Source organism: Uloborus diversus, chromosome 6, assembly GCF_026930045.1.
Source record: "Uloborus diversus isolate 005 chromosome 6, Udiv.v.3.1, whole genome shotgun sequence".
In the NCBI taxonomy this organism is placed as follows: Eukaryota; Metazoa; Arthropoda; class Arachnida; order Araneae; family Uloboridae; genus Uloborus; species Uloborus diversus.
In genome coordinates this window covers 108,707,520-108,734,818 of record NC_072736.1, presented here as the reverse complement: position 1 = coordinate 108,734,818, position 27,299 = coordinate 108,707,520, and the positions used below count along the sequence as shown (strand labels likewise).

At 31.0% G+C, this 27,299-nt stretch overlaps 1 protein-coding gene across 1 annotated transcript; it reads right to left on the bottom strand.

Moving 5' to 3' along the window:
• Positions 1 to 27,156, bottom strand: LOC129223888 (cathepsin L-like). Its single transcript, XM_054858263.1, has 12 exons — positions 26,901 to 27,156; positions 21,355 to 21,459; positions 18,878 to 18,973; positions 16,455 to 16,545; positions 16,254 to 16,367; positions 13,013 to 13,255; positions 12,133 to 12,213; positions 10,707 to 10,826; positions 10,498 to 10,562; positions 8,185 to 8,278; positions 6,693 to 6,766; positions 1 to 810 (listed from the first exon to the last, which is right to left on the bottom strand). Exons 1-12 carry the CDS (start codon positions 27,081 to 27,083, stop codon positions 736 to 738), a joined length of 1,341 nt encoding a protein of 446 aa, XP_054714238.1. The 5' UTR covers positions 27,084 to 27,156; the 3' UTR covers positions 1 to 735.
• Positions 27,157 to 27,299: the final 143 nt, after the last annotated feature.

The window sequence follows — 27,299 nt, the reverse complement described above, 5'->3', positions numbered from 1 at the left end:
TTAACAAAACATCATTTATTAAATACAACTGAAGCATTAAAGTTGACGGAGTACACTTTTGAAGATATAATCTAAATTTTATTGCACATAAAATTGATACTTACAGTGATCATTAAATCATGTGAAAGCACTGTATTATAAAAAAATTGAACAAAGTTTAGGAGATGGTAGTTTTCTTCTTAGGCTCAAAAAGGACAAAACTTCATGATTTATACCTGAAAGTTTAGACGCTAGGTTAACTTTTTAACAATACACAGGAAAAACAACAAGCCCAATTTATTATATAAATTGGGTATGTAGTTAAGCATTTACTACCATAAATAAGCTTAAAAAATCCTCAAAGGACTGCATTGTATAAAAAAGTTGCCACAGATAAATGAATAATCAATAAATAAAGTAGGAAGGTAGTTCAGCACAGGACTTTCATTTATAAGTTACACAGCGTTGAGCAATGCTTTCTGAAAGCACAAGAGTTAAAAATTTTTTTTTTTTAAATCTATAATCTATAATCTTATAACAGTTAAAAACTCAGTAATCAAAGTATATGATTAGCAGCAAAGGATTAATGTTTGGTGATTGAGTAGTTGCAATGACTGCAATTAAAATATTCAAAGACATATTTAATCAGCAGATAACACTTTTCAACCTAGCCAAAACTTCACAGCCTGCTGTCAAGATTTTTGAATCAAGTCAATACTTCAATCAAAGTTTGCTGAAAAGATTTTTGGCTGTCATCTAATCTACCACAGCAGAGGTGGCCATCTGGTTCACACCACATGTTCCATCACCTCTGTAGACTCTGTAATATCCCTATAAAATACAAGACAAGAATATATAAGTACAAAATGGGATAAACGCAGGAAAAGCATGGTGATAATCTAGTTTCTTTCGTAAACTTTGAACTTCAAATTAGTATTTTTATAGCACTCATACTCTTACAATGTAATTTTTAGTTTATTTTCAAATCAATGCCCTTGCAGGATTTTTAAACTTGTAAACACTTTTGCCAATCGCCTTTCTATAGATTTAGTTTCTTAACATATGGGTTTCTCCTTTCTGGATAGTTTAATATTTAATTATTCATATGTACAGTTTTTAATTCAAAAGACCTGCAGCATTTCATTGTCATCATGGCACACATTATTATCAATAATCTTACACCGCCACAAACACAGGCTTATTTTGCCAATGATGGCATTGCATAAAATAAATAAAACCGCAAGGCATTGGAATAAAAGTAAGCAAGTTTTTGTGGTCTTTCTTCATTAAGTTTTGGTTTTGAGATTCACCAAACACACACTTATCTCAGTGAGACACTACATAAAGAATTACATGTGCCTGCTCTGCATAAGGAATTTTTGTTGATTTTTATTAAGATTGAAGTTGTGAAAGGTCTCTGAATCAGAAAATGCTAAGTAGATGTACAGAAAATAATGTTTTTTTTTTTGAATTCAAAATGAATTAGATGTTATTCTGAAACACACATCCAATTTTTTTGATGCAAAAGAAATCTGCTTTTTTACGAAAAAGACACAGTACCCCTTCCATAATTTCCCTTTTCATAATAAGTTGAAGAATGCGAAAAAACGTTGCATTGTTCCTAAATTTCCCAAGGGTTTGATCCTCCAATTTTCAGAAAAAATTCAGAACGACTCACAAAACTCAATTACACTCCATATTGAAATAATAGCGGGCATTTATTTTTTAATAGGTGTTATTTTTGAAATGTTTGATAATATCAACCTATGTACAGAAATGTCTGTGATTACAAAACCTTATTTATTTTTTACAAGAAATAGATAATTACTATTAATGAATTATTTGAAAACATATTTTGCATGATGTACGATATACCAGGGGTGGATCCAGACAATGGATTTGGGAGGGGAACTTTTTTAGCAGTTTATGTTTTTGAGGAGGGGGGGGGGTATATGAAATTACTCATTAAAAAAATAACCGTAAAAATAGAGTTTTACAACCTATCCTCTGCATCTTAAGGTTTCTTATAAAAAATTTTTTGCTTTATAAATTTTGTAAGTATAATTTTCAGAAAATAAATTTCCCAAGGGTTTGATCCTCCAATTTTCAGAAAAAATTCAGAACGACTCACAAAACTCAATTACACTCCATATTGAAATAATAGCGGGCATTTATTTTTTAATAGGTGTTATTTTTGAAATGTTTGGTAATATCAACCTATGTACAGAAATGTCTGTGATTACAAAACCTTATTTATTTTTTACAAGAAATAGATAATTACTATTAATGAATTATTTAAAAACATATCTTGCATGATGTACGATATACCAGGGGTGGATCCAGACTATGGATTTGGGAGGGGGAACTTTTTTAGCAGTTTATGTTTTTGGGGAGGAGGGGGGGGTATATGAAATTACACATTAAAAAAATAACCGTAAAAATAGAATTTTACAACCCATCCTCTGCATCTTAAGGTTTCTTATAAAAAATTTTTTGCTTTATAAATATTGTAAGTATAATTTTCAGAAAATAATTTTAAAAACCGTTATTTTCATTGTTATACTTATATTTTTTAATCCTAAAATTTTAGCCAACTGGTAAGGGGGGTTCGGGGATCATCCCTATGAAAAATTTTGAAATTATGGCCCTAAGAACATAGTTTTAGGCGGCCTCTGATGATGTTATGGGGAAGAAAGGTTCCAGGGGCTCTCTGTGGAAATGTTTAGAAATTGAAGTTTTAAAAAAGCTATTATAGGCGATATTTGTTGACGGTAAGGTAAGAGACGGAACTTTTGGGGGCTGTCTCAGATCAATTTTTTTGCGGAACAGATCTAAATCGATCACCCCTCCACCCAATCTTTCAAAATTGAAGTTCCTAAAATGCAGGTACAGACTAACTTTGATGATGTTACGAGCAGTGGGATTCTGGGGCTCTTATCAAAAAATGTTTCGAAATTGAAGTCCTAGGAAACAAAGTTTTTAAATGATATTCAGCGACGAAGGATTTAAATGCTCTCCCTTAAAATTTTTCGAAATTGTAATTTTTTCATTTTTAGATTTCCTATGAGAGAATTCGGACCCTTGTTCGGAAATTTTTCATAATTGGCGTCCTAAAAACATAACTGTAGACTATATTTGGTAACATTAGGGTTTTGGCAATTTTTCAAATTTGAAGCTACAAAAAAGCAACATTAAATGATTCTGGATGTTTTTAGACGGCAAGGTGTTAGGTAGTTCTCCCCTGGAATAGTTTCGAAATTCAAGCTCTGAAAACGAGATTTGAGACACTCTTTAAAGGTTTCGGAGAGGAAAAGCAAGCTTCCCAATTATGAAGAATTTCTTATTTTTAGGCAGACTAGGTTAAAGAAAGAAAAATGGAGGGGATGTAATTGACTGATCAATAAACCACCACGATTGGAAATTTTTATTTCAAGGTTCTTTTCAAAAGAAATTTAGATTTTTTTGCAACATTCTTTTTTTCAACTTATTAAAATAACTTTGTTTTTCCAAGATCCGTTCTATTATTCAGACGGTTTAAACAGGTTTGTGTTCAAAAAGACTTATTTTGAAAGATTACTGGAAAACAGATGCAAAAAGCAAGTACAAAAATTTAGGAGATTGGAAATGACCCTAAAGTGGATAAATTGAACTACTACTGGGAAGGTGTATTGTGCCATATCAATGAACCTTTTAGTACAATGAAAAATATTTATTCAGTCCCCAAACTCGAATTTTTATGTAAACTCATAGTCTTATAACCTATGACGGAAGCATTTAATTTTAATATTTTTCTACAATTGTCTAAACATTCATGCATGGCCGGATCTTGGATTTTTCAGAACTGGAGCAAAACCTAAATCCTGCCACCCTTTACTAGGTTGAAATTTTATATCGAGGTTCAACGAAAAAACAACAGAAATACTGTAAATTTTCATTCTTCTAGAAGTTGCTACCCGGCAATTGGGGGGGGGGGGAGGGTTGGCAAAGGGTATTGACTATGTACAAAAGATAAGCCAAGTTTATTGGCTTGCTGCTGCCTTAATTCGGCAGTGAGATTCCTGTATTCACACAAGTAGGCATGAATTCATTTATTAAGCAATGTCTATTTTTCTGTATCAAAGCATGTATCAACTACTGAAAACAAAGTGTGTCAACAATTAGATGTTGTCATTTTAGTTTAGTGTCAACTCCAACCCAATGTCTTTTTTTATTAAAAAAAAAGTGCATTCGTTTTATTAATCTAATTTTGTTGCATTATAATAGGGGATTAGTTGGTACAGTTATCACTCACTAAAAGTTTCTCCTAGGATGAATTCCCTCCAAGCTATGTTAACAAACAGAAAAAAATAATCTTTAAAGTGTCAACTATTGGTGGTTTTACCTTACCCTGTTTTCTGAACTGTTTTTTGTTTACTTGGGATTTTGTGTTTTGGAAAAGGACATTTCCCAGTCCCATCTTTGGATCCGCTTTGCAATTCTGTCCTCCCTTTTCACCGCGCCTTTCTCCAAGTTCAATTTCTATAAAATAGAAGAATTTTCCTGCACTCTGTTCTAAAAGTTTTTAGGTACACATAAGATTTTGGGGCAAGGGGATCATTCCTCCAGTTCCGCTCCATGGATCTGCTTCTGCTATTGTCTAATCGCTTTTCCTGGAGCCTTTCGAGAAATCCTGTACATTGTTTTCTAAACAGTTTCAGGATTACTAGAGATTTTTTTTGAGGGGAGAGGAGAATATTCCCCAGTTCCCCTGATTGGATCCACTTTTGCAATTCTCTCTCTGCTTTTCCTTGCACTTTTCTTCAAGTTCAAATTCTATAAAACAGAAGAATTTTGCTGTACTCTGTTGTGAAAATGTTTAGGTATAAGTGAGATTTTGGGCGGAGGGGAACATTCCTCCAGTTCCCCACGGATCCGCCATCCGCCTCTGCTATTGTCTGGTCGTTTATCCTGGAGCCTATTTTCAAGTTCAAGTTCTATAAAACAATATCTTACTGCTCTCTGTTCTAAAACATTTTAGGTACAAATGATATGTTGGGGGGAAGGGAACATTCCTCCAGTTCCCCTCCTTGGATCCGCTTCTGCTATTTTCTAATCGCTTTTCCTGGAGCTTTTCTTAAAGTTCAAGTTCTCTCAAATAGAAAAATTATCCTGCACACTGTTATGAAAATTTTTAGGTATATATGGGATTTGGGGGGCAGGGGGCATTCCCTCAATTCTTCTCTGTAGATCTGCTCCTGCCGTTGTCTAATTGCTTTTCCTGATGCCTTAGTTCACGTTCTAAAAAACGGAAACAAATTTCTGTACTCCTGTTTTCTGAACTGTTTTAGGGACACTTGGGATTTTTTTTGAGGGGGGGGGGGATATTCCTACAGTTCTCCTATTTGAATCTGCTTTTGCAATTCTCTCCTCGCTTTTCCTGGCGCCTTTCTTGAAGTTCAAGTTTTAAAAAATTGAAGAATTGTACAGTATTCTGTTCTGAAATTTTTTAGGTTCACTTAGGATTTGGGGGGGGGGGGGGAACGTTCCCCCAGTTACCCTCCCATGGATCCGCACCTGCAATATACTTATCAGCTAGTACAAACATTTACCAGATTTTGGACTTTCTACATATGTAACCAGGGGTCTGGCCAGAGGATATTTGGGTCCGTTAACGGACCCTTCAGAAAAATCCGATCAACCAAAACGGACCTTTCACAAAATCCTGATCAACCAAAACGGACCCTTCACAAAATGCTGATAAACAAGAACAAATTTTTCAAATTGTTTAGTGAAAGAGCAAATCTGAAAGCAAAATAACGCTTATTAAACCCAAACCGATAATTTTTGGAACCTTTTTTAAAGTCAAATTAGAGGGATCAGCTTATACAAAATCTGCTAATTTTACAAAGAAAAAAAAAATCGGCACTCTTGTGATGCTTCCATTTTCTTTTATGTGTCAAAAATTAAAATGCTGAATCGATAAGTTTAACTCAAATAGATAAGTTTAACTTTTTTTTTGCTTCAACTGTGTCCACAGATATTAATGATATGTTTATCATAGCACTCTAAAATGCAGTTTTGAAATAATTTTACCAAAAATTTTTCTTTTACAAGCAGTTTTAATACTGTTGATACCTTCACTTTGAGAATAGCGATCTCTTTGCATCTGCTATGGAAATCCGATTTTTTGAATTTTTGATGTTTAGTACACTTTGTTAAGTGGTAAACAAATAAAATCTCTTTTTATTTTTGTTAAAATCACGGAATTCATAAGTTTTAAACGAAATTCTGTGCTTTTTAAGAGTGTCTTGGGTCAAAAAATTAAATGCTGAACCCTTGTGTTTTTTTTTTTACAATTATTTTAAATGCTGTACAGAAATGTTTCTAGTATAATTTAACATAATGTAGAATGGTAGATAAATATTGCTACTTGAGAGAGCGATGCCCCCCCCCCCCGCCAAATACTAGAAAAACACCCCCAGAATGATATTCTTAACATAAAAGAGGAAAACATTCAACTTTAAGTTTAAATGATGCAGTTTGTGCCCTCTCTAAATTCTAAAAATTCGTTTTAACAAAAAAAAAAAAAAATAAAACACTTTTTTTTTTGCGAAATTATTTGATTTTTCACAAAATTAATTCACTTTTCACAAAATTATTTGATTTTTCACAAAAAACGGACCCTGTGAAAAATCCTGGACAGACCCCTGGTAACACAAGTATCAGCTACTTACTTGTTCTCCCCAACTTGCTCCCCAGCTGTTCTTAATAATCCAGAAAGGCAAAGTCTTTTTGAAAATGGGGTAAGCTAAAAAGGAAAAAAAGAATCAAATATATTCACCATATAGTTATTTAAGTGCATAACTTATAAGCAATAAACAGTTGAGCAGTCAAATGAATTGTGCATAGCAAGTAAATCATTTCAATTAAAATTTTACAGTCACTATATTTAGAGAAAAATCTGTATGAGACATAGAACAAGCATCGACTGGCTTGCATAGGGACCAATTTCAACTTGGTCTGAGTTTGTGAACATAGTTGATGTCAACTCAGTTAAAAAATGGGAAAGAAACTTGTTCAAATTATATTTTTATACCTTAGTCTCTTTCAGTTTCTTCTCTTACATTTCTTTTAGCATTCATCTTTTTCTTTTCTATATTGATCAGAATTTTGGATAATCCAAATATTTTGTAATCTGAACAGGCATGAATCTCAATTAGTTTGGATTAGTGGGGTTCTACTACTGCAGTTTGAAATCTTCACCTTTGAAAATAAAATTTATCTGGTACTGTATCAACCAGGTAGAAAAGGTAAACTGTATAGAAATATACATCATAACATCAAAATCATCTCATTCTTCCAATTAAATTCAACTAGCATTATTTCCCCACAGAAAAAAAAAAAAAAAAAAAAAAAAAAATGCATAGTAGAAAAAATTGTGAAAATGAGCAATTTTGAATGAAACAATAATGATAATGTGGAAAATATATGAAATGAGCTTCAACTAAAGCCATTCTGTACATTCTGCAAAACATCAAGTAAAATTCTACCTGATAAACATTTTTTTAAACATAAAGCTTTAACATCTTGGTGTAAAACTTTTGGCAATACTAACGCAAATTTAAGAACTTAAAAAATGTTTCCATTATAAGAAATATGTGCTCATTTCTACTGAATGGAAAATGTAAAAACAATTTTGAAGAACTACCAAAAATTTTTGCAAGCAAGTTTTTCATAGAAATAAATGCAAAATGTGAGGAAAAATCAATTGATCAAAACACACATAAATCTTTTAAATATAAATCCTAGTAGCATAAATTTAGCATATTTTAGATTTCATAATACTTTAACCAAAAAAAAAAAAAAAAAAAAAAAAAAAAAAAAAAAAAAAAACACAATTTACTTTTGTGAATTGCACAAAGCAGGGGATTCAATTGGCGATTCAACATCGAATTCTTAATATGGGCATAGTTTTGAATTCACTTTTACGTCTAAGTACAAGTTTCCATAAACATAGAATTTGAAGAAAAGTCCATTCAATCAAAAAAAAAAAAAAAAGTATAAAACATATGACAGGACAGGAATCATACTAGACTAATCCATTTGAGTGTTGCATAAAGAAAATGTTATGAAAATTTACTTTCAGTCTTATTCAATGGATTGATATTGTTTGCTGCAAATACAAAACCAAGTTAAGAGGAAAAGTATAAACTTTGAAGAACTTACTATGAACACCATATCCAACAATCAAGACTCCATGATCTAAGTTACCAGGATCACAGAGAAATTTCCATGGATGAGAAATACCACCATAATAAAACTGAAATAAGAAGCAAATGAGATATTCATACATAAAAAACAAAGTGTTTTGCATGCAAAACAGAAAGCTTTAAACTAAAATATTTTGGGCAAATATTTAAATGGCTCATTAGACGTTATCTTGTAAAAGTACTTCACAACGAAAATATCCTTACATTTTCAACATAAATGAAGCTCAAATAGATAAGTGTTACAATATTTGTTATCTTTTAGCAGTCATTGCACTGGATTTCATAATAATGTCAGCCCCGCTTAATCGAATATCATCAGTTACAAGAAATATTATTCGATTAAGCTGAGAATTTTTTTTTACCTTTCTAAATTGGCAACATCTCTTAAAACATAACAATAATATATCAATAGCTATATAAAGGAAATAATGTTATTGTTAAAATTTTTTTGAAATAAGCTAAATAAACAACAAAATAGTTCAATAATTAGTATATACAAGTATATTACAAGCATGTATGAAAGTTATGAAAAGTAATTTACAACTTGAGTTACGAAATCTTTGTTTTAGCACCTTTTTTCAGTACATTATTTTTTGGAAAATTCCATAATAGGGAATTGCTTGTTCAAAGTCTTTTGGAAACACTTTTCTGACTCCCTTTTCGCCCTCCTTGTTTACCATATCTTTCCTTTAATACTTATCAATTTATCATCATCTTAAATGTGTATATTTATCTGTGTTATTTAATTTAATTATCAACTGCACTATTTTTTTTTTTTTTTTGTAATGACAAAGACAAAAGAAATTTCATGCAATAGTGGGAAGGTTTTGATGAAATATGAATGTTGTTTTTCTTGCCCATTGTCAGTGATGTCAATAATTGTTACTGCTTTATTTTTTTTAAAATTCATTCAAAATTTCTCTCAACAAAAATTTTCGTGAAGGGTGATTAATATTATTTGATTACCTGGGGGAAATTATTCGATTAAGCGGGGATCTTTAACATTGTGTCTACAGGGAAATATTCTATTCTGGGAAGTTTTATTTCTATAATTGGGGTATTTATTTATCTGTTACCCAATTAAGTGCAGCTGACAGTTATTACAAAAATATACTTCATTTAATGAATCAGCTCTCTCTTTTGCTAATTGGTTAAGTTTATTTGAATAACAAACACTATGATAAAATATGCTATGTCTGAGCCTGCATACCTGAAGAAGTTATGGATCAGATGGAGGAAGGCATACTACAAGGGGCCCAAAATATGGAAAATTTGAAACTTTTTTTCAAAACTATAGTTTAGTTGACTGACTTAAATTCCTTTTACATACATTTTTGACAACCATGAACATAATGTGTTTGACACAAAAAATATTAATGAAAAAAAAATAAATAAATAAAAATAAAACAATCAAATTACTTAGAAGAATTAGCATTTCTTGAATAAGAACATCTTTTCAGGGGCTGCTAAAATGTGCATTTTGAATAAAAAAAATTATATCAAATGCATTATAGAATAAATATCCCTATAATAAAATTTCGATCTAATAATAACCCTAATAATCAAAATTCGAGCACAAGTTTTTCAAGAAAATCGGACCGAAAATTGCTTCTAACTTGAACTGCAAAACAAGCCTACTTCATGCACTATTCAAAATGGGCAAAAATAGGGTACTTGCAAAATGTGAACAAAAACAGGGTTCTTGCTGGGGTGAATAGTTTTAAGAAGGCTCATGATCTTTTTAATAAACTTACTAGGATCAGTTTACATGAACCTAGACTGTTACTGGTTGTCACTTTTGTATTTGTGTTTATGTAATACTAGTGGTACCCCACGGCTTTGCCCGTAGTTGAAAATTAAAAGGTCATTCGGTTTGCCTGTATATTTACAAATAATGGATGACGAATTTCTTGCCAATTGGCTAAATTTATTCGTTCTCCCATTCCACCTCATGATAATTTCGTTATTTACTTGCCCATCTTATGATAATTTTTTTCCAGAAAATGTTCTTAAAATTGAAATAGAAAATGAATAAAATCGAATTTTTGAAAAGTCGCTTTGAGGTGCACACCCCCATGCTACAAACTAACAATTTTCATGAAAATCGGGATAAGATTCATGAACCTAGGTTCATGTATTAGTTGGTAATATCTTCATGTCCTTGAAATGTCCAGTGCATAGCCTAGCTATGAATAACCCTTAAAGACAGTGATATAAAACTACTTTTTAGTTTTTGAAAAAAAGATAGACAGAACAAAATGTCTCTTACTTGCATGGCATTGGCGTTTATTCCGATGGAAATAGGTCCATTTTTCACCAACCACTGAGCCATTTCTGATAAAACAAAATAATAAAATGACATTACAGAAGAATATGTTCTATTTGGTACAAAACTCATCACATCAAATCTAAGGACTACAAATTTACCAAAAAGTAATGGTACTTTTTTCTGAAATCAAATCTTATGTACAAACTTACCTGTCTCATTTTTGGAAATTGTGACAGAGTCATTGATGTAAACTTTCACCTCTCCTTTTTTAAATGCACACTTTTCACCTTCAGCTTCATAAGGATAATCAGTTTCCTTTTCCAAACCACCTAAGGAGAAATTGAGGTAAAGAGGAAAGTCAAATGAAAGAGACCTGCTAAAAACATAGTTGTAAAAAGAATTTTGTCTTCATAGTCGGGTTAGTTCATGCTGGTTCAAACCAATCCATACAGATTAGAAATGCACCGGATATCTGTATCCGCAGATATCCGAGGGAAAACGAAAAAATGTAACTGTATTCGTAATGTTTTTTACAAATTTTAAACGGATCTTTTATATTCTGAAATTTTAACACACATTTGAGTTCTCTAAATATAGGATGAAAAAACACTCTCAGATTCCATTTTAATTAGGTTTTATTTTAATTAAACGGTATCATTTCCAAAGTCAATTTTCAATCCCCCACAGATCAAGGAAGAGGTTAATAAATTTGATGTGTATCTGTGGCATTATAGTTAGGCCCGGATTTATAAATTTTGGGCCCCCCTGTAAAAATTCTGTAGGGCCCCTGCCCAGAGGCCAGCAGTGTATATTTGCAACATTAATAAGTCATACTGCTAGTTTTCTTTTCATTTTCTTGGACCGTTGGGCTCTTTAAGGACTCCCCCCCACTGCGGGGTCTGCGAGCACGCAGTTCCGGGCCTGATCCTAGCTCCTAACAGATAAGCCGGTTTTGGAGGTGAGTTGGTCGAAAGTTTTCTTAGCTTGGTCACCTTTGTAAAACTAATTAACGGAGATATTAATTAAAAACTGATTTAGTGCTTATCGCTATTTTGGGAGCAAAAACTGACCTCTTAAGTTAAAAATATTGGCATTAGTTGGGAGAACAAATTTTTCTTAATTTAATATATGTTTGGAACTTCCAAGTTATATACAGAAGTTGTTATAATGTTGTTCGGTAAATTTTAAATACAATTCTAAGATTTTATACAAGCGAACATAGTGATTTCATTGTTGGAAGATACGGAGAAAAAGTTAAATGATTTGAGTTGCTATCTGCTGTCAGTTTCTATTTCTTAACAATGTGTGTTTGGACTTGGAAGATTCATCTTAAACATTTCAAAATAAATCATCGTTCACTAGTTGATTAATTTTAAAGAGTAACTTGTAATTGAAAAAAAAAAAAAAAAAAGATGGAAAAATATTGAAAATCACTTTTATAATAATTATCGAAACATTTTTATAATTATTATTCTAATCAGCCAATTCGCTTTTTGGTGCATCCATAAGAACCAACATCTTTATTTCAATGAAAAATACTTACATTTTAATCATACCCCAACTGGAACATAAAATCATATTTGGTAGTAAAGGTGTTTAAAGTATGATTGAAATATTATTAACCATCATACTGACCTAATCTCATAATTTCTTTGTAAGCATTGCTAGGCAGCCCACCATTGCAACCTTGATCAAGTTTATCACAGTCAACAAGTTCTGTAATAGAAAGCAAACATATTACAGTTAATATTTAAAACTATTACAGACAATTATTCAAGCTGTAGTTTTGTAACAAAGAATTCGAATAAATTATTGCTATGGTGAGTTGCGCATAAAGCAGAAATTATCATATGAGGAAGATCTTTAATCTTCCAGCAATTTTCAAATCATTCCCTGAACTCTATTTCAGCCACAGATTGTCTAAAATGGAAACACTTCAGTTCCAATTAATTTTATTTGTAACAAGATTTATTCTGATAAATAAAAACATCTTCAAAAAATGAAACAAAATGCTTAACATTTTACATACAACCTAATTTTTTATATTTTCATACACATGTTAAAGAAATGGTATGCCTGATTTGGTAAGCATATATCAATCGGTAATTTGCAAATGGGTTCTTAAACAGTAAATTTCACATAAAAAACTATCACACATAAACTATTGATTTGATCCCTATGCCAAATCAATTTGCAAAAGATTTTACTGTGAAATCAAAAATAAAAAGAAAAAAAAATCTTAAGAATGAAATAAAAAAACATGAATCTATAACAAAATATTGAACTGAAAACCATATGCTCATTAAAAATATCTACCATTGCCCTGCATGAATTTCTCCTTCGGGAAAAATCTTTAAGGGCAAAAAAAGGAGAAAATAAATCATTATTGAATGTGTTAAGCAAAATAATGTCCCTGATTGGCAAAACATAAAATATAACTTTGCATTGTAGAATAACAGATATTAAAGAAACATATCATGTACCCAGTTATTTGCAAACCACATAAATAACTCACCTTGCTCAGACAGAGAAACTAAACTCTTCTTTTTGATTGCCCACTGTCCTTCAATGTTTCCAGTGGTTGAGAAAGCCCAGCATGATCCACATTGACCTTGATCTTTCACTTCACTGACTACTTTTTGATCTCTCCAGTCATAAGAATCTGGGATAGAAATTTTGGGGATAGCTGCCTTTTTCATTTCTTCATTGGTCTGGAGGTCTGGTCTTAGCCCTAGAGCATGTTTTTTAAATTCTTCCTCTAAAAAGTCAAAGTTTTTAAATTATGAGTATGAACATCAAATGATTAGAAATGATATTCTACATAAAATGCAAATAACTCTACAATCAATAAATCAAGATAATCAAAATTCTTGATGCATTTGAAAAATTCATAGAAAAGCATCAGATTGTCGTATGAATAGCAGTTTGCTGCATAATACTTCATAAGATCAAGATTTTTTGTAAAACTTTAATCATCTTTAATGCAAGTCTAAAGTACTTATATGACATTCCCTCACTTGTCCCCATGGTTAATAAAAAAATAACATTATTTCTAAGTATTAAATAGTTTAAGCAAAAAAAAAGAAACATTTAAAATTAAATTTTTATTAAAAATTTGTTCATGCAGTTCTTTTTAAGTTTGACCCCAGCAGGTAGTGTCATTCCGAGAATCGCACTAAAATATTTTTTTTTAACAAAAAAGTCTTGTAACTTACAGCTGGCAACTTAAAAATTATTGCAGCATATTTTTATCTTTAATTTGCTGCAAATTTGTACTTGGAATCTATATGACAGCATAAAACCAGGTAAGTTTTTTTGCATTTGTCCTTCACATCTGTTTTCACAGTTAAATAAAATAAATTAATGCATAAAAACTGAATAATCCCCTCACTATAGAGGAAATGATGCTAAAGTGAGGGTATAATGCTTTAGGGGTAAGCAACCTAGGCCGCCACCTAGGGCAGCAGATTTTATGGGCGGCAATTTCGAAATTGAAATTTTTTTAAGAGTATGAATATCTGTTTCAGCGCCATAAGATTCACTGCTTCAATGCTAAATAAAATATTATTAATAATAATTTAAAGTGTGTACCAGTGCTTGGATAGGGTCAGGTGGGGTGGAATGGGTATGTGAGGTGAAATGGGTAGTTTTTTTTATCTTTCCAGTTACAGAAAAGAAAAATAATTAAAAAATATATATAAAAACACTTATGTTATTTACAATGGTTTGACTTTATTTTAGTTCAAGAAAGAACTGAATGGATTCAGTCAGTTTAGTGGCAGCCTTCTAGTAAGTTATACTGTAAAAATCAAAACTAACTGATATCATTGAAACTTTGTTTTCCGGATTTTGTTTGTATTTAGATAGAGTTCTATTGCTGTTATTTTCATTAAAGAAAGTCTCCCTTGTTAACTGAAAAATCAGAAAAGAAAAATTCAATAGATTTTAAGAAATATGTTAAAATTTTTTAAGTGGGGTGGAATGGGTATAATATTAGGCTCAATGACTTAAGCTATCAAATTAACATGTTTTCTCATTAAAAGTTATTTTCTGAAGTAATTTGTTCAGTTTCAGAATGTAAAAGTTTTACATTCTGAAATCCTTATGATATGGAGTTGCTTATAGTTGCACTAAGTCTGGTTGGATGAAAGACACTTCTTTAACGAATGGTTCAAATTTTTCGCAAAGCATCTGAAAAGACATGTAAGCCAGATGGCCTATGAAACTGTAAAGCATGCTATCGATAATAAAATTATCATTTGCCTACCACCTAATATGAGTCATACCATGCAACCACTAGACAACGCCAGAGCTGACTAAATAAATTGAAAACCAGTCTGATCAAACTCCCATTCCACTAAGCTTATGTTGAAGTACAATATCTACAGGAGATTGGGTGCTAGTTAAATGCATTGTTAAGAAATTTAAAAAGTATTTTATTGCTCAAGTTCTAGAACCTTTATATACTTGTTCTTATGTTGTAAAAATTCTTTAGAAGTCTTTGATGGGAAGTTTTTTCACCTTCCCCAATGAAGTGAAAATGGAGATTGAAGAAGAACAGATCATCAAAACCTAAGTCGGCCAATCCTCAATAGTTACGGACATTATACTTTTAATGGCAGTGAAATTAAAGACTAATAGATTTTTACCCTTGTATTAATATGTTTTTGGGGGGGGGAAAAAAACTAAATTCATGTTTTCACTCTGAAATTTAATATAAAACAATACTACCCATTTCACCCCACCCCATGGGGTGGAACGGGTATAAAAACAGACTTTGAAATAATAGCTTTATAACTAAATAATAAAATTATTTTAGTAATAATAACTATGGATATGTGAAGTATATTGTTGAAATGTAAAAACTCAGTTAAGGTTTTTTAATTGTTGGATATCAAATTTGAATAGTTTAATAATCATTTCGAAAATGCCTGTTTTTATACCCATTCCACCCCACTTGATCCTATGCAAAACATAGTTCGGAATTATACTAGAAATTCAATTTACTTTGAGAAGAGGCAAATTGCATGATTTAAAAATCATTTGAAAATATTTGTTTGTGTTTTAGCACCATAAGATGCACTACTTTAATGTTAATAGGAAAAAAAAACAAAAACAAAGTGTGTACCAGTGCTTGGATATGCAAAACCGAGTTTGGAAGTTAACTAGAAACTCTCTTTAATTGTAAACACTTTACTATAATTTTTATTTTATTAAAATATCATTATTTTATATTCTTTTTATTACTATTATTCAATGGGGGGGGGGGGAACCCCCTGTCAATATTGCCTAGGGCGGCCGAAATACTGAGCCGGGTCCTGAAATGACCCCTAAGTGAGAGGTCACTGTGATTACAATGATCATCCTGTTCACAACATTTGAAAACTTATGAAATGGCTTAGTAAGTGATGAAAAACTCCTGGTAAAAAATGTTCAACTTTTTATTTTCGGAATATTCTTTTTATGAGACTATATAACAAAGAGAAAAAACGTTTTCCTTGAAATGCAAATATTATGTTTCAAAGTTTAGGCAATAAAGTCAACAAATTAAATCATTAAAAAAAATATAGCAAAAAAATCAAGCCAAATAAATGAAAGCATATGCATGTTTTGTGTGTTTCAAGACAAAGTCTAATGATAACGTAACATTCTCAAAATAAGTTTCAGCATGTTTCAAGTCTTTGGACAATAAAACAATCCCAAATATACATAAATAAAATGGAAAAAAAAGAAAGAAAAAAAGTTTATACTTGTACCTGTCAAGTCTGCAAATTTAGTGACTCCATATCTAGCAGTTCCACGTTCATGATCATTAAGGAATTTGATCTTGTCCAAATTCTTTTGGAAAATTTTAAATCTTGCAAGTTTTTCTGGTAGGAATAAAAAAGAAATAAGAAATTGGATCAAGTGCACTCAATGTGATCCAAAAGAAATTGATTTTTTAAAACTATTCCTACCTTTGTCATCTAGATACAACTTATTGTGTCTTGCAATAAAATCTTCAAACAACAATTCCTCAGCATATTCATGATATGAATTTTGTACACCCTAAAAGAAGTTAAATTATTTAAACACATAGCAGATTTGTTTTGTAGTGCCTTACAGCTGAACTTGGTGATGAAAATATTACCTATAATTCCATGCTAAGCAAAAAAGTCAAATCTGCACTTAGTTTATAAAAATTGAGTAATTGTCCCGAGGTGGTTCTTTATAAGAAATTTTACTTAAATACTATGTTTTATGATTATTTGCGAATGGGGAAATATTTAAAAAAAAAAAAAAATGAAAAAGTGGAATCTGAATCAAATATATAAAGACATAAAACTTTAAAAAGCAGTTTTTCATTTTTAACTCAGCTGTAGATACAACTTTTGTGCTTAGCACAGCAGTATAGTCAATGATCGGTAGTGTTAGAAATAAGCAGTGGTTAGTCACATGTTTAGACCAAAAATTATTATTCGATGCCTAGATTTAGAACTTAGGGGGTCAAAATTGACCCCTAAAGTTTTCCAGGGTTCGTACTCAATTTCAGAAATAAAATGAAGGAGTTTTGGAGGAGTAAAACGAGATTTAGAAGGAGTACTGTTTGACGGCAAATTGTATGCAGTTTGGCAATCTGCCAAGTAAAGACTATTCCATCTGAATGCATCAAGCGGGGGAGAAGGGAAAATAACGATGGGATTTTGATGCACACGTTTTATAATGTCACTAGTGCCTTATTCATTTATTGCATTCTCTAAAATAAAATAAGGGAAAACAAAAATAGTTACCATGGAAACAACAAAAAGCAAAGATAATATTTTCATTTCTTTCAGGAACGTGAAAGCAAAATGGTAAGCTCAAAACTTTGTTGTGAATAAATAAATCAATTAATTTTTGCCTTGAGAATATAGAGCGAATATACTTTAGATTAAAAAAATGTTGCTGAGAGCAATTTTCATTTTTACAAAACTGAGGCTAAATAATAGAGAGGCAAAAGTGCATATCTGTAACAAAACAACACCCCTATAAAGTTATAGATACGTCCATTTTCACCTATAAGCCGGATATTAGCCTTTCCATGTAACTGATGGTCAGACAGTACTAATGTTCTGTCCTTAAATGGTGTCACATTTTTTTTCGAAATATTTAACCCCCTTCCCCTTTGTCACAAAGTGTCACACTTCACCTTACTACTCCTCTTGTCACATCATACTTTTTATTAACAAATTGTTATAATAACTATATGCTGGCACTTTTTGTCACCCTCTTTGTCCTCGTGTCACAATTTCATGAACCCGTCTCCCCCTCAAGGCACGACATCACTTGTGGATGTAGATGACCCTTTTTACACTGTGATTTACTAAACAATTGTTTTTTTTTAAATATTGTTTTAATTTAGTTCATCTACTTCTATATTTTTAAATACTTAAATAATAATTAGTCAAACCGACTTTAGCTGCTGGCTGCTGAGAGTGCGGTGGAGGAAAAAGCAATAATCCTAAAACTTGAAAAAAAAAAAAAAAAAATAGCCAAGCACCATTTAAGCATGTTTTACTTCACTTATAAAATATCTTCATCATCTAATTTTATATTTACCCCTTCAACATTTTGACTTCTATGATCAATTTGTAAATCACGATATGAAAAAAATAAATATAGAAAATTACTACATCAAAATCGTTCTTATACCTTTGTCCTTGTAACGATGTTAATTTGTCGATCGAAATATTTTAAGTTACTGTCACAGAGGAAAAGTATGTAGTGTAAAACTAAAAAATGAGTTTTGAAGGAATAAAACCAAAATGAAGGAGTTTGAAGGGCCCTTCAAAAAAATTTGCTGAATGAAGGAGTATCGGAAGAGTTTTGAAGGAGCGTACAAACCCTGGTTTTTGATCAAATTGAAGCTTTTCTTTTCTGAGTCATGATTGAAACCCGGGTTGAAGTGAAAAATTAATTTGTAAAAGTAATTTTAAATACAATCAATTATGTCTTTGAAAATATTTTCTGTATGCTTAATTTTGTTTTCTTTTTTAATTTGCTATTTTAAATATATAACAATTTTATAGAATGAAGATTTTTTTTTTTAATGTTTGACTCATTAACAATGGCATCTAGATTGTTCCTTTTGACATCTAGAAACTTATCTTAGTAGCCATCGCCATCATGATGCCAAAATTTAAATTCTTATTTCTAACACTGCAAATAAGCTTATTACATCAAGACGTAGAAAACTAAAAATTTAAATAATTGTGTTTAGTAAGCAAAATAATATTTTTCTATAAACAATGCATATAATTGTGGCCTTTTTAACATGTAAATAGAAGCACTGATTTTAAATTAACATTTAAATATTTAAAACGGAAATGACAAACCATATGATATAAAGTTAAATACATACTTCATCACTCGTGGTAGGGGAACAATCGAAATGTTTAACTTCATATTTTCCTTGAAGATTATGAAACAGTTTAACTTTGCAATCTTTGAATGAATTCTGAAACAAACAATTTTTAATGTGTCACACAGGAAACAGATTTTCGGAATTTAATTAAAGTACATACAGAAAGAAATGCCAAACTGAATAGAAGCTGCTATCAGCAGTTAAGAGCAGATTCAAGAAGCAAGAACAATTTGATATATAGGGTAAATTATGGGATTAAATGATAAAGATAGCATAATTATGTTTTACAGATTACATAGCTTATATATTTTATCATTGAAAAATTTGGCCAGAAATTCAAGCACATTTTACTTAAAACTGATATAAAAATGTCAATGTTTGAATCAAAATGCTAACAATAAATCTATACATTTTAAAGAATAATTGCTTAATAATTAAGGTACAACTTTGTAATTCATAAAGAACAGTTATTCACAAATAATTTTCATAATTAAAATTAATACAGTGAAATCCTGTTAGAACGAATACCAATACAACGAAATTTCCGTTTCAACGAATTGAATCTTTAGTCCCAATGTAATTGCTGTTACAGTGATTGAATTCTGTTACAACAAAATTCTCGTTACAGCGAACAAAATATCTGGTCCCATGAAGTGCGTTGTAACGGAATTTCACTGTATAAGGAAAACTTTTCGTGGAATATGTAAACGTTTTTCCAACTTAAAAAAAAATTCATAACCGCAGCACCCAACTAAGCTTTGCTTTTGTTCATATGAATGTAACTATACTTCAGAACAAAGAGGTTTAAAAGCAAAAAGAGAAATAACCTTCAGCTCAGTTTTCCAAATGTAGAAAAGCTGAACTCCAAAGTTGCAAGGGTAAAAGCTACAACTGAATTGGTGCATGGAGGTAAGTTGAAAATTACAGTTTTTTTAAGAAATAAAAGAATTTCACATTCATGACATTTTTATACCGTTTTAATTGAAACCATGATGTTTGCTAGTTTATTGTGTTGTTATGTTTACAGTTAGAAACTTCCTTTTGACACAAATGAAGTGTCTATATTTAAACAATTCAGAACAATATCGAACTTATTTTGATAAAAATGTGACTTTTTCAATTGTGGCATTGAAGATATGCAATTACACTTTGGAAGCTATGTTTACAAAAGTAATTAAACCCCTAAAAAATTTAGGTTTAGAAAAAAAAAATCACATTTTTTTCAATTCATTTTTGAATGGAATGGGAAAATGTTTGTTACAGGAGAGATTTCTAACTTTTTGAGAGAGAGGGAAAGAGTTATCATTTCACTATTTCAGATTTTTGTATACGTCCATTGTAAAATGTCCAGAAGCATCGCTCAGATTCTTGCTTTACCTACATAAAGTGCACACAAATTAACTGAAGTTTAATAAAAATTTTAAAGTTAAACAAGTATAAGTCCTCTATATAGCAAATGGTATTAAAGGAAAAAACAAAAATAAGTAATGTTTCCAAAAATTTGTTTCAAAATTAATAATTGAAAACTTGCAGGAAAAAAGTTTTGATTAAAGTTAATTCCAAAAAATATTCATTTGAACTTTAGAGATTAATAATGAAAACGTTGCAAGTGAAAATTGTGATGTCTGCAAATTATAGGAAAATATAATGCAATCATAGATAATCTAAATGAATTAATAGAAAAGTTGATGAGAAAAAGATGAAAAATATGTTTATTATAAAAAAGCTACAGATTGTTGACCATAAGTAATTGTTCAGAACACATCCTACCTGAAATAAGCTTATTGTTTATGTTCAATAACATATTTAACTTCACATATAGGTCAAAAAAAGGTGGATTTCTGAATTTTAATGGTAGTTTGGAAGCATTTTTAAACACATGCGGGCGGGCGTCGCATGACAAGCCATCAAAATAAAAAAAAATGTCTTTGTTGCAAAATTATAATAAGCTGTCCACTATCCAGTACTAAACATTCTGTACAGCTTGACCAAGAAGAGACAGTGGATAAACTGGAAAAGGAAAGAGAAGTCTTTATTTTGTAATAGGGCAGGATCAGTGAAAATGGGCAAGGAATTGAGTTTCACCACTTATGCAATCTCACTGATCACACCTGCTATAAAATGAAGTGTTCCGTTTTCACTTTCAGTTCATCTGCCATATCCCCTAAGCTACTGAGCAAATTAAGATAGCATATGATTTTACCAATTAAATTCAAACTTCAGTTCAGCACTGCCCAGAGTTTGAAACTAGTGAACGAGTACGCAAAATGCACTTTTATGAATAGACCGACTATGCTGATTCTGTGGACCGGTAGCACATTCAACAACTGCATTTAACTGACTGTAAAATTCAAAGTTTGATCTCCATTCTGATTTACCATTTTTAATAATTTAAGTATTTGACAATGTTGGTTAGACAATATTTGACAATGTTACAGTTTAAAATTTAGAATTTAATTTGAAAACAAACTTACCTTTTGGAAGTCACATTTTTCAACTTCATTATAATCTAGTTCTGATTTCTTACAGGTAGTATAACCAATAGTTATATGAAGTTCATAATTTACTCCAGCAACTATCTGAAAAATTCAACCAATAAAAATGAATTATATCTGTTGAAAAAAATAATCACTCATATCATTTACAAAATATTATCACTTATGAACTGAAGAACAAATTTATTTAGAATTCACTTTTGTAAGAGAGAGAAAGAGAGAAACAATACAGTATAACTGGTTGTTGGTAATTAGGTGATGATTTTGCTATCAAATTTGATGTTCAATCAATCTAATCATACAAAGCTTATTTCTTACATTATTCATCCAGGTAAAAAATGTACCTTGTTTTTATTTTTACTGTTTAACTTTACACACAAAAGAAAAAAGATCAAGATTTTTCTCCATTTCAAAAAAGTTCCGCCCGCCACCCCCCTCACTAACATTACCAAACATTGTCTAAAACTGTTTTTGGTGTTTCAATTTCGAAAAGTTGCCGCGAGAAGGACACGAAAAATTTTCTCTTTCTAACATTACTAAAAATGGTCTAAAAATGCAGTTTTAGAACTACAATTTTGAAAAAATTCCTGACATAATCGAAGCGATCTACAACTGCATTTGCAGAGCTTCAATTTCGAAAAATTTCCGCAGGAGAGCCACCAAGCCTCTTCTTACCCTAAATATTATCAAATATCATTTGAAACTAAAGATTCAAAAATTTTCTGGGAGCGAAAACCCCAAGAAACTTTTGTTTCTGAGTTTCAAAACTTATCAACAGGGTTCTTATCACTTAGATCTAGTAAAGACTCTCTCCCAAAGCAAACGCTGAATCCACTCTATATCTCAATTAAAAAATATATTAGGAGAAAAGGTGGGAAGTGGGATGAGCACTTGCTAAAACACATACCTTCCCTCTTAGTTGTTTGCTCTCATGACGGCCCTGAGAAATTTAATATTATTATTATCTTAACTGGGATTTTTACATAACTTAAAATTTTTTCTGACAGGCAGCAAATAGAACGAATCTGGTATCCACAACACTCAAAAAAGTTCCGAGCAAATGGCAAAACTTCAGGAGATCCTAAATTTATTGATCGCTTGTACTTGTATTTGCAGTAGTAAATGTAAGCAGTTCGTTTTCGCATTCGTTAAAACTTTATTTTCCATAAGCAACTCTAATTCTTGAATTTCTTTCAGATATTATTTTGATTAATTCAGAAAACTATATGAATTTAACTGGAAATTTGTGCATCTAAAAAGTGTTATGTTTAATCTAATTTAAAAACAAGAGAGTTAGGAAAATGTTTGAGGGGTATTTTGCGCCATCGAGCTTGAAGGGAGGGGCGGGATGGGCACCCCTGCTTTTGGGAAAGCAGCTCTGATAATCTTTAAGTTGAACAGACTGCAAAGTTTACATTGTAAATAAAAATACAGTAGAGTCTCGAAAATCCGAGTCTCAAAAGTCCGAGGTTCTGCTTAATTCGAGGTGTCAAAAAGTTTGATTTTTTTCCCTTGGTAGTAGGAATGATTTTTTTCCTCCGTTTTTTTTCTTGAAGCAAAATTACATTTTGGAACCACACATATATTTTCGTATATTCCCTTTAGTCTTAAAAGAGAAATGCAGCAAAAAAAATTAGTAACTATGAGATTCCAATATATTACAATAGGTATTAGAGAAATGATCTAATGTGCAAATTACGTCAGGTCCTTCACTGTACGCCTTTTAATTAAGAAACACTTTCAATAACTAAAGATGATTTCTGTTACCTACAAATCAAAGGCTTTTACTAATTATGAAACTTCTTTAACTGCTTACAGTAAAGTAATGAAGAACGATTGCAACGCCTGTGTTGCCAGCCAGCACTCTTCAAAATACGTGAAATTTTAACTTGACCAGAGCCAAAATAATGTAACGAAAGTAATCAAAATGAACTTGGAAGTAATCGAAATGAAATGGGGTTGACAAATTGGATTTTTTAGTCGCTTACACATTTAGTAGACATCTCAGACCACGTTTGAAAATTGATTCATCAGTGATTAAAATGGAATTTTTTTTGTCCCTACAATATTTCCTCTATTTTACACAAAGAACTGAAATATATGTAAGCCTTTTTGTCATCCAAATATAGTGTAAAATTGTAAGTGCTAAGAGTTTTCCAGATAGTCCAAGTTTTCAGTAATCCAAGGTGGCGTCAGCCCCAACTACCTTGGAATTTTGAGACTCTACTGTATAGTCATCACTGAAACCCAAATGCTAGGTATATCTTACTTCCAGTCAGATTACATTAACACCCAATGTAGCTTTTATTTTTCTTTTCACTAACGACACAAGGCAAGAATGTAGTACTACAAAGAACTATATTATTAGTATTGTTACTGTTTTACATATTAACTTTTAAAAAGAAAAAATAAGTAAATATATGCAAACTAATGGATGACCCTGTTGATTCTCCCCCATAAAAGATGATATTTAAAAAAAGAAATTGTTTGTAATTACCAAAAAAAGCTACACTTGACCTAATTTTGTAAGCGGCCATTAAATACAAATACAAAAGTGACGTCCAGCAACAGGCTCTGGGCCCAGCTAGTCTGGTCCTAGTCAATTAATTAGTCTTCAATGAAGATCAATGGCCCTCTTAAAACTATCTACTCTCTTGCTCATTACCACCTCTTCTGGTATGATGTTCCAAGGTTCCACTACCCCCTAAAATAATAATTTTTCCTAATATCCATGTTAGCCTGAGATTGAAATAGCTTAAAACAGTGACCCCTTGTTCTGTTTTCAGTGCTAAACTTTAGCCCTGTAACATCTTTCGTTTTAATAAATTTAAACAACTGAATCATGTCCCCTCAGTTTCTTCTTTGCTCAAGACTGTACCATTTTTAGCATTCTAAGAAAGAAGTGCTAAAAGAAAGTAAAGAGGTAAAGAAGTGCTTAGAAAGAAGTGCTAAACTAATTTATATTCACTCCTGTCAAGTTTGTCATCTGTACTGATCACTATTCTGCCGTGCTAAGCACAAATGTGGTATTTGCACATTTTATCAAATTTGAGTTATTGTCACCAGGTGGTCGTTAGTAATTTAATTTACTTAAATGTCATGTTTTTTTGGCGATTTGTGAACGCGAAATATTAAAAAAAGCTTTAAGAAAAAAGTCGTAACTGCACAGTTTGCGGAGTTTGTTAAGGCAATTTGAACGTAAGTGACAAATACTAAGCCTTTAAAGTGGTATTTGCGCAGTTACCACTTTTTTCCTTAGTAATTTGTAGATACGACTTTTATATCTTAGTAAAGCAGCATATTTAATAATGTAGCAGTTTATTGTAACACAGAATATTAAAATAAGTTTACCGTTGAATACTAGTTGATACAGGTTGGTAATAAAAACTAATACAACTTTACATAATTGTTAAAGTAAATATTCAGCTTTTTCTATTTAAATGTTCATTTAAAATGCAAATTCTAAAAATAAAATGCATGTAAAATATTCACATCTAATTCTTTCATGCAAAAAAAAAAACGCATTTCATACTACGGCCAGTAATATTTAAGTATATCGTCTTCTGTCAAAATTATCTTCATTCGGTAAAAATGAATCTAGAAAATAAACCATTATAAAAAACACATTTTTTGAATATAAAAAACAGAAAATTGTTATGGATTATAGTTTTAACTGTCCGGAGTTTTGAAAATGGTATCTTTCAGAAGGTCAATTCTGTTAGATTTGTATTAACAAAATAAAGCGAAACAGCTAAGTCTAAAGAAAGCGGATGTTTTCAGTATTATTTAATGATACATTGAGCACGTTTTACTAAGCTATTTTTGTCATATCTGTGCAGATACCCCTAAAAATGCCTAGTAATTGTCACTTACGGTGAAAATAGCTTAGTATATGAAAAGTTTTTGAAAAAAAAATTTGTAGTAACTAAATACATTTATTAATTTTAAATTAAGATTTTTACAAAAATACAAAATTACGGTTTTTAGATTAGTTATTTATGAAACAACTACCGCAAGTTGAGCATTTAATTAAGTCATGAATCAAAGAAACGAGTTGTAAAACGTAAATCATCAATTTCTCATTTTTAGCTCTACTGCAGATATCACATCTGTGCTTAGCACGGCAGTATTCTTTTAGAAATTGCTCAACCAAGAAGCGGTTTTCACAGTGTCCCCCACACCTATCACAACACAAAACAAATTCCTGTTAAGTACAAAAATTTAAATTCATTATAAATATCATGCATTAAGTTTCATTTGAATGTCTTTCCATAGAAAAAAAATGCTATAATCATGAAACATTAAAATATTCACAGGAATTTCTAGAAATATGAGCGCAGGTGAAAACCCAAGTCTTGCAAACATCATGCCTGTCACAAAATTTTAAAAATTTCTTTCAAAAAATTGAAAAGTCCTGCAGTTTGGCTTCAACTCAATTATTCAAGCAAACATGATTAAAATACTTTGTTAGTATTTTTCAACTTATTTGGTGCTCAAAATGTTAGTTTAACCAATAAAAAAAGTGTCTGAATGTCACACCCGTTACAATGGAATTGCCCAATGTTCAAAGCAGAGATCAATTCTAACTAAAAGAAAAGTGCAGGAGTTGGAGATACTTCAAAACTTGTACATCACTGCTTACAGGGTTTATACTCTTTCTGGATGAAAAAATTCCATGACTTTTTCATAACTTCATAAAAACTTTCATGACCTTGTTACATGAAGAGAATAGTACCATTTAATATCAAACGTGTGATTTTTTTTTGACTCCTAAAAAACTAAACTATTCTTATTTCCTTATTTGTCTTCATCATATGTAAATAAAATAAATGAAATATAATGATGCTTAAATATCTAATATTTTTTTCATAAACAGGCAGAATGATAATGAATGGGACAGAGGTTGAATGAGTCATTACGAAGTTTCAATAAACATTTCAATTTTTCAAGACTTTTCCAGGTCTGAAATATTTGCTTATTTTATTTTTCCCCATGACTTTCTAGGATTTCCATGATCCTTAGAACCCTTGTGCTTAAAATTCAGAGCTTTCAGTCTTGTTCCCTTTTTTTCCGTAATTCATGGTCACATGCTACAGCTTGTGTTTAATTCATTCACACACAACTGTTTCGCTTACAGTATTACTGAAAATAAAGCTTAGGAGTTAAATACTTAAGCACAACAGATCGATTTCTCTTTCTCTAATTTAAGATAATTTTTTTTACACATTTATGTATTAGGATGGTTTATAAGATGGAAAATCGGAAAATATTGAAAAAAATTTCATCAGTCAAAAATACGAGACATTCTAGCATTTAATCATCATCAAAGAACAAATTACAAAACATATATCACATTTTGACAAGCCCCCCCCCCCCCCCCCCCCCCCCCCCCCCCCCCCCACATACCAAAAAAACATAGGTATCTGTCAGTTTATATATTGAATTATATTAACCTAATTTTAATATGAGTTAAAACAACAGCAGCTTTTGTAACTAAATTTGAACTTAAAGAACTTGCTTCATACCTGTCTTTTAGCCTTGTTTAAACTAGACAATTTTGCATGATATGGGGAGTTCATTCGCTGGGAAAGGGATTTTGTTGCAAATTTTGCAGCATTTACAACTCTTTCATCTTCTACAGACACTTCTTTCCAACCCCCAACAGCAAATGCAATGGCAAATAGTGCCACGAAAATAAGGCACCTCATATTTGTGTAAAAAGCTCGAATTTTAAGGACTTATGAAGCTTTTTTAACTACAACGCACATTTGCTTACTTTCTTTTGTTTATATACAAAGTAAAACCGCAGATAACACAAATGGTACAGAGCGCCATCTATTAGAACACAAAAACATTATTTTAATAAATTAATTCTGAAATTACTGCATTTTTGCGAAAATAAAAGTATCGCTGATTTATTTCGG

Bases quoted from the DNA above. Each gene is read 5' to 3' on its own strand.
- LOC129223888 (XM_054858263.1), bottom strand. From the start codon at position 27,083: ATGAGGTGCCTTATTTTCGTGGCACTATTTGCCATTGCATTTGCTGTT. The intron at 18,974-21,354 runs GTAAGTTTGTTT...TGTTTGTTTCAG, and splicing joins AAAAATGTGACTTCCAAAAG to AATTCATTCAAAGATTGCAA. The intron at 10,563-10,706 runs GTAAGTTTGTAC...TTGTTTTATCAG, and splicing joins AATTTCCAAAAATGAGACAG to AAATGGCTCAGTGGTTGGTG.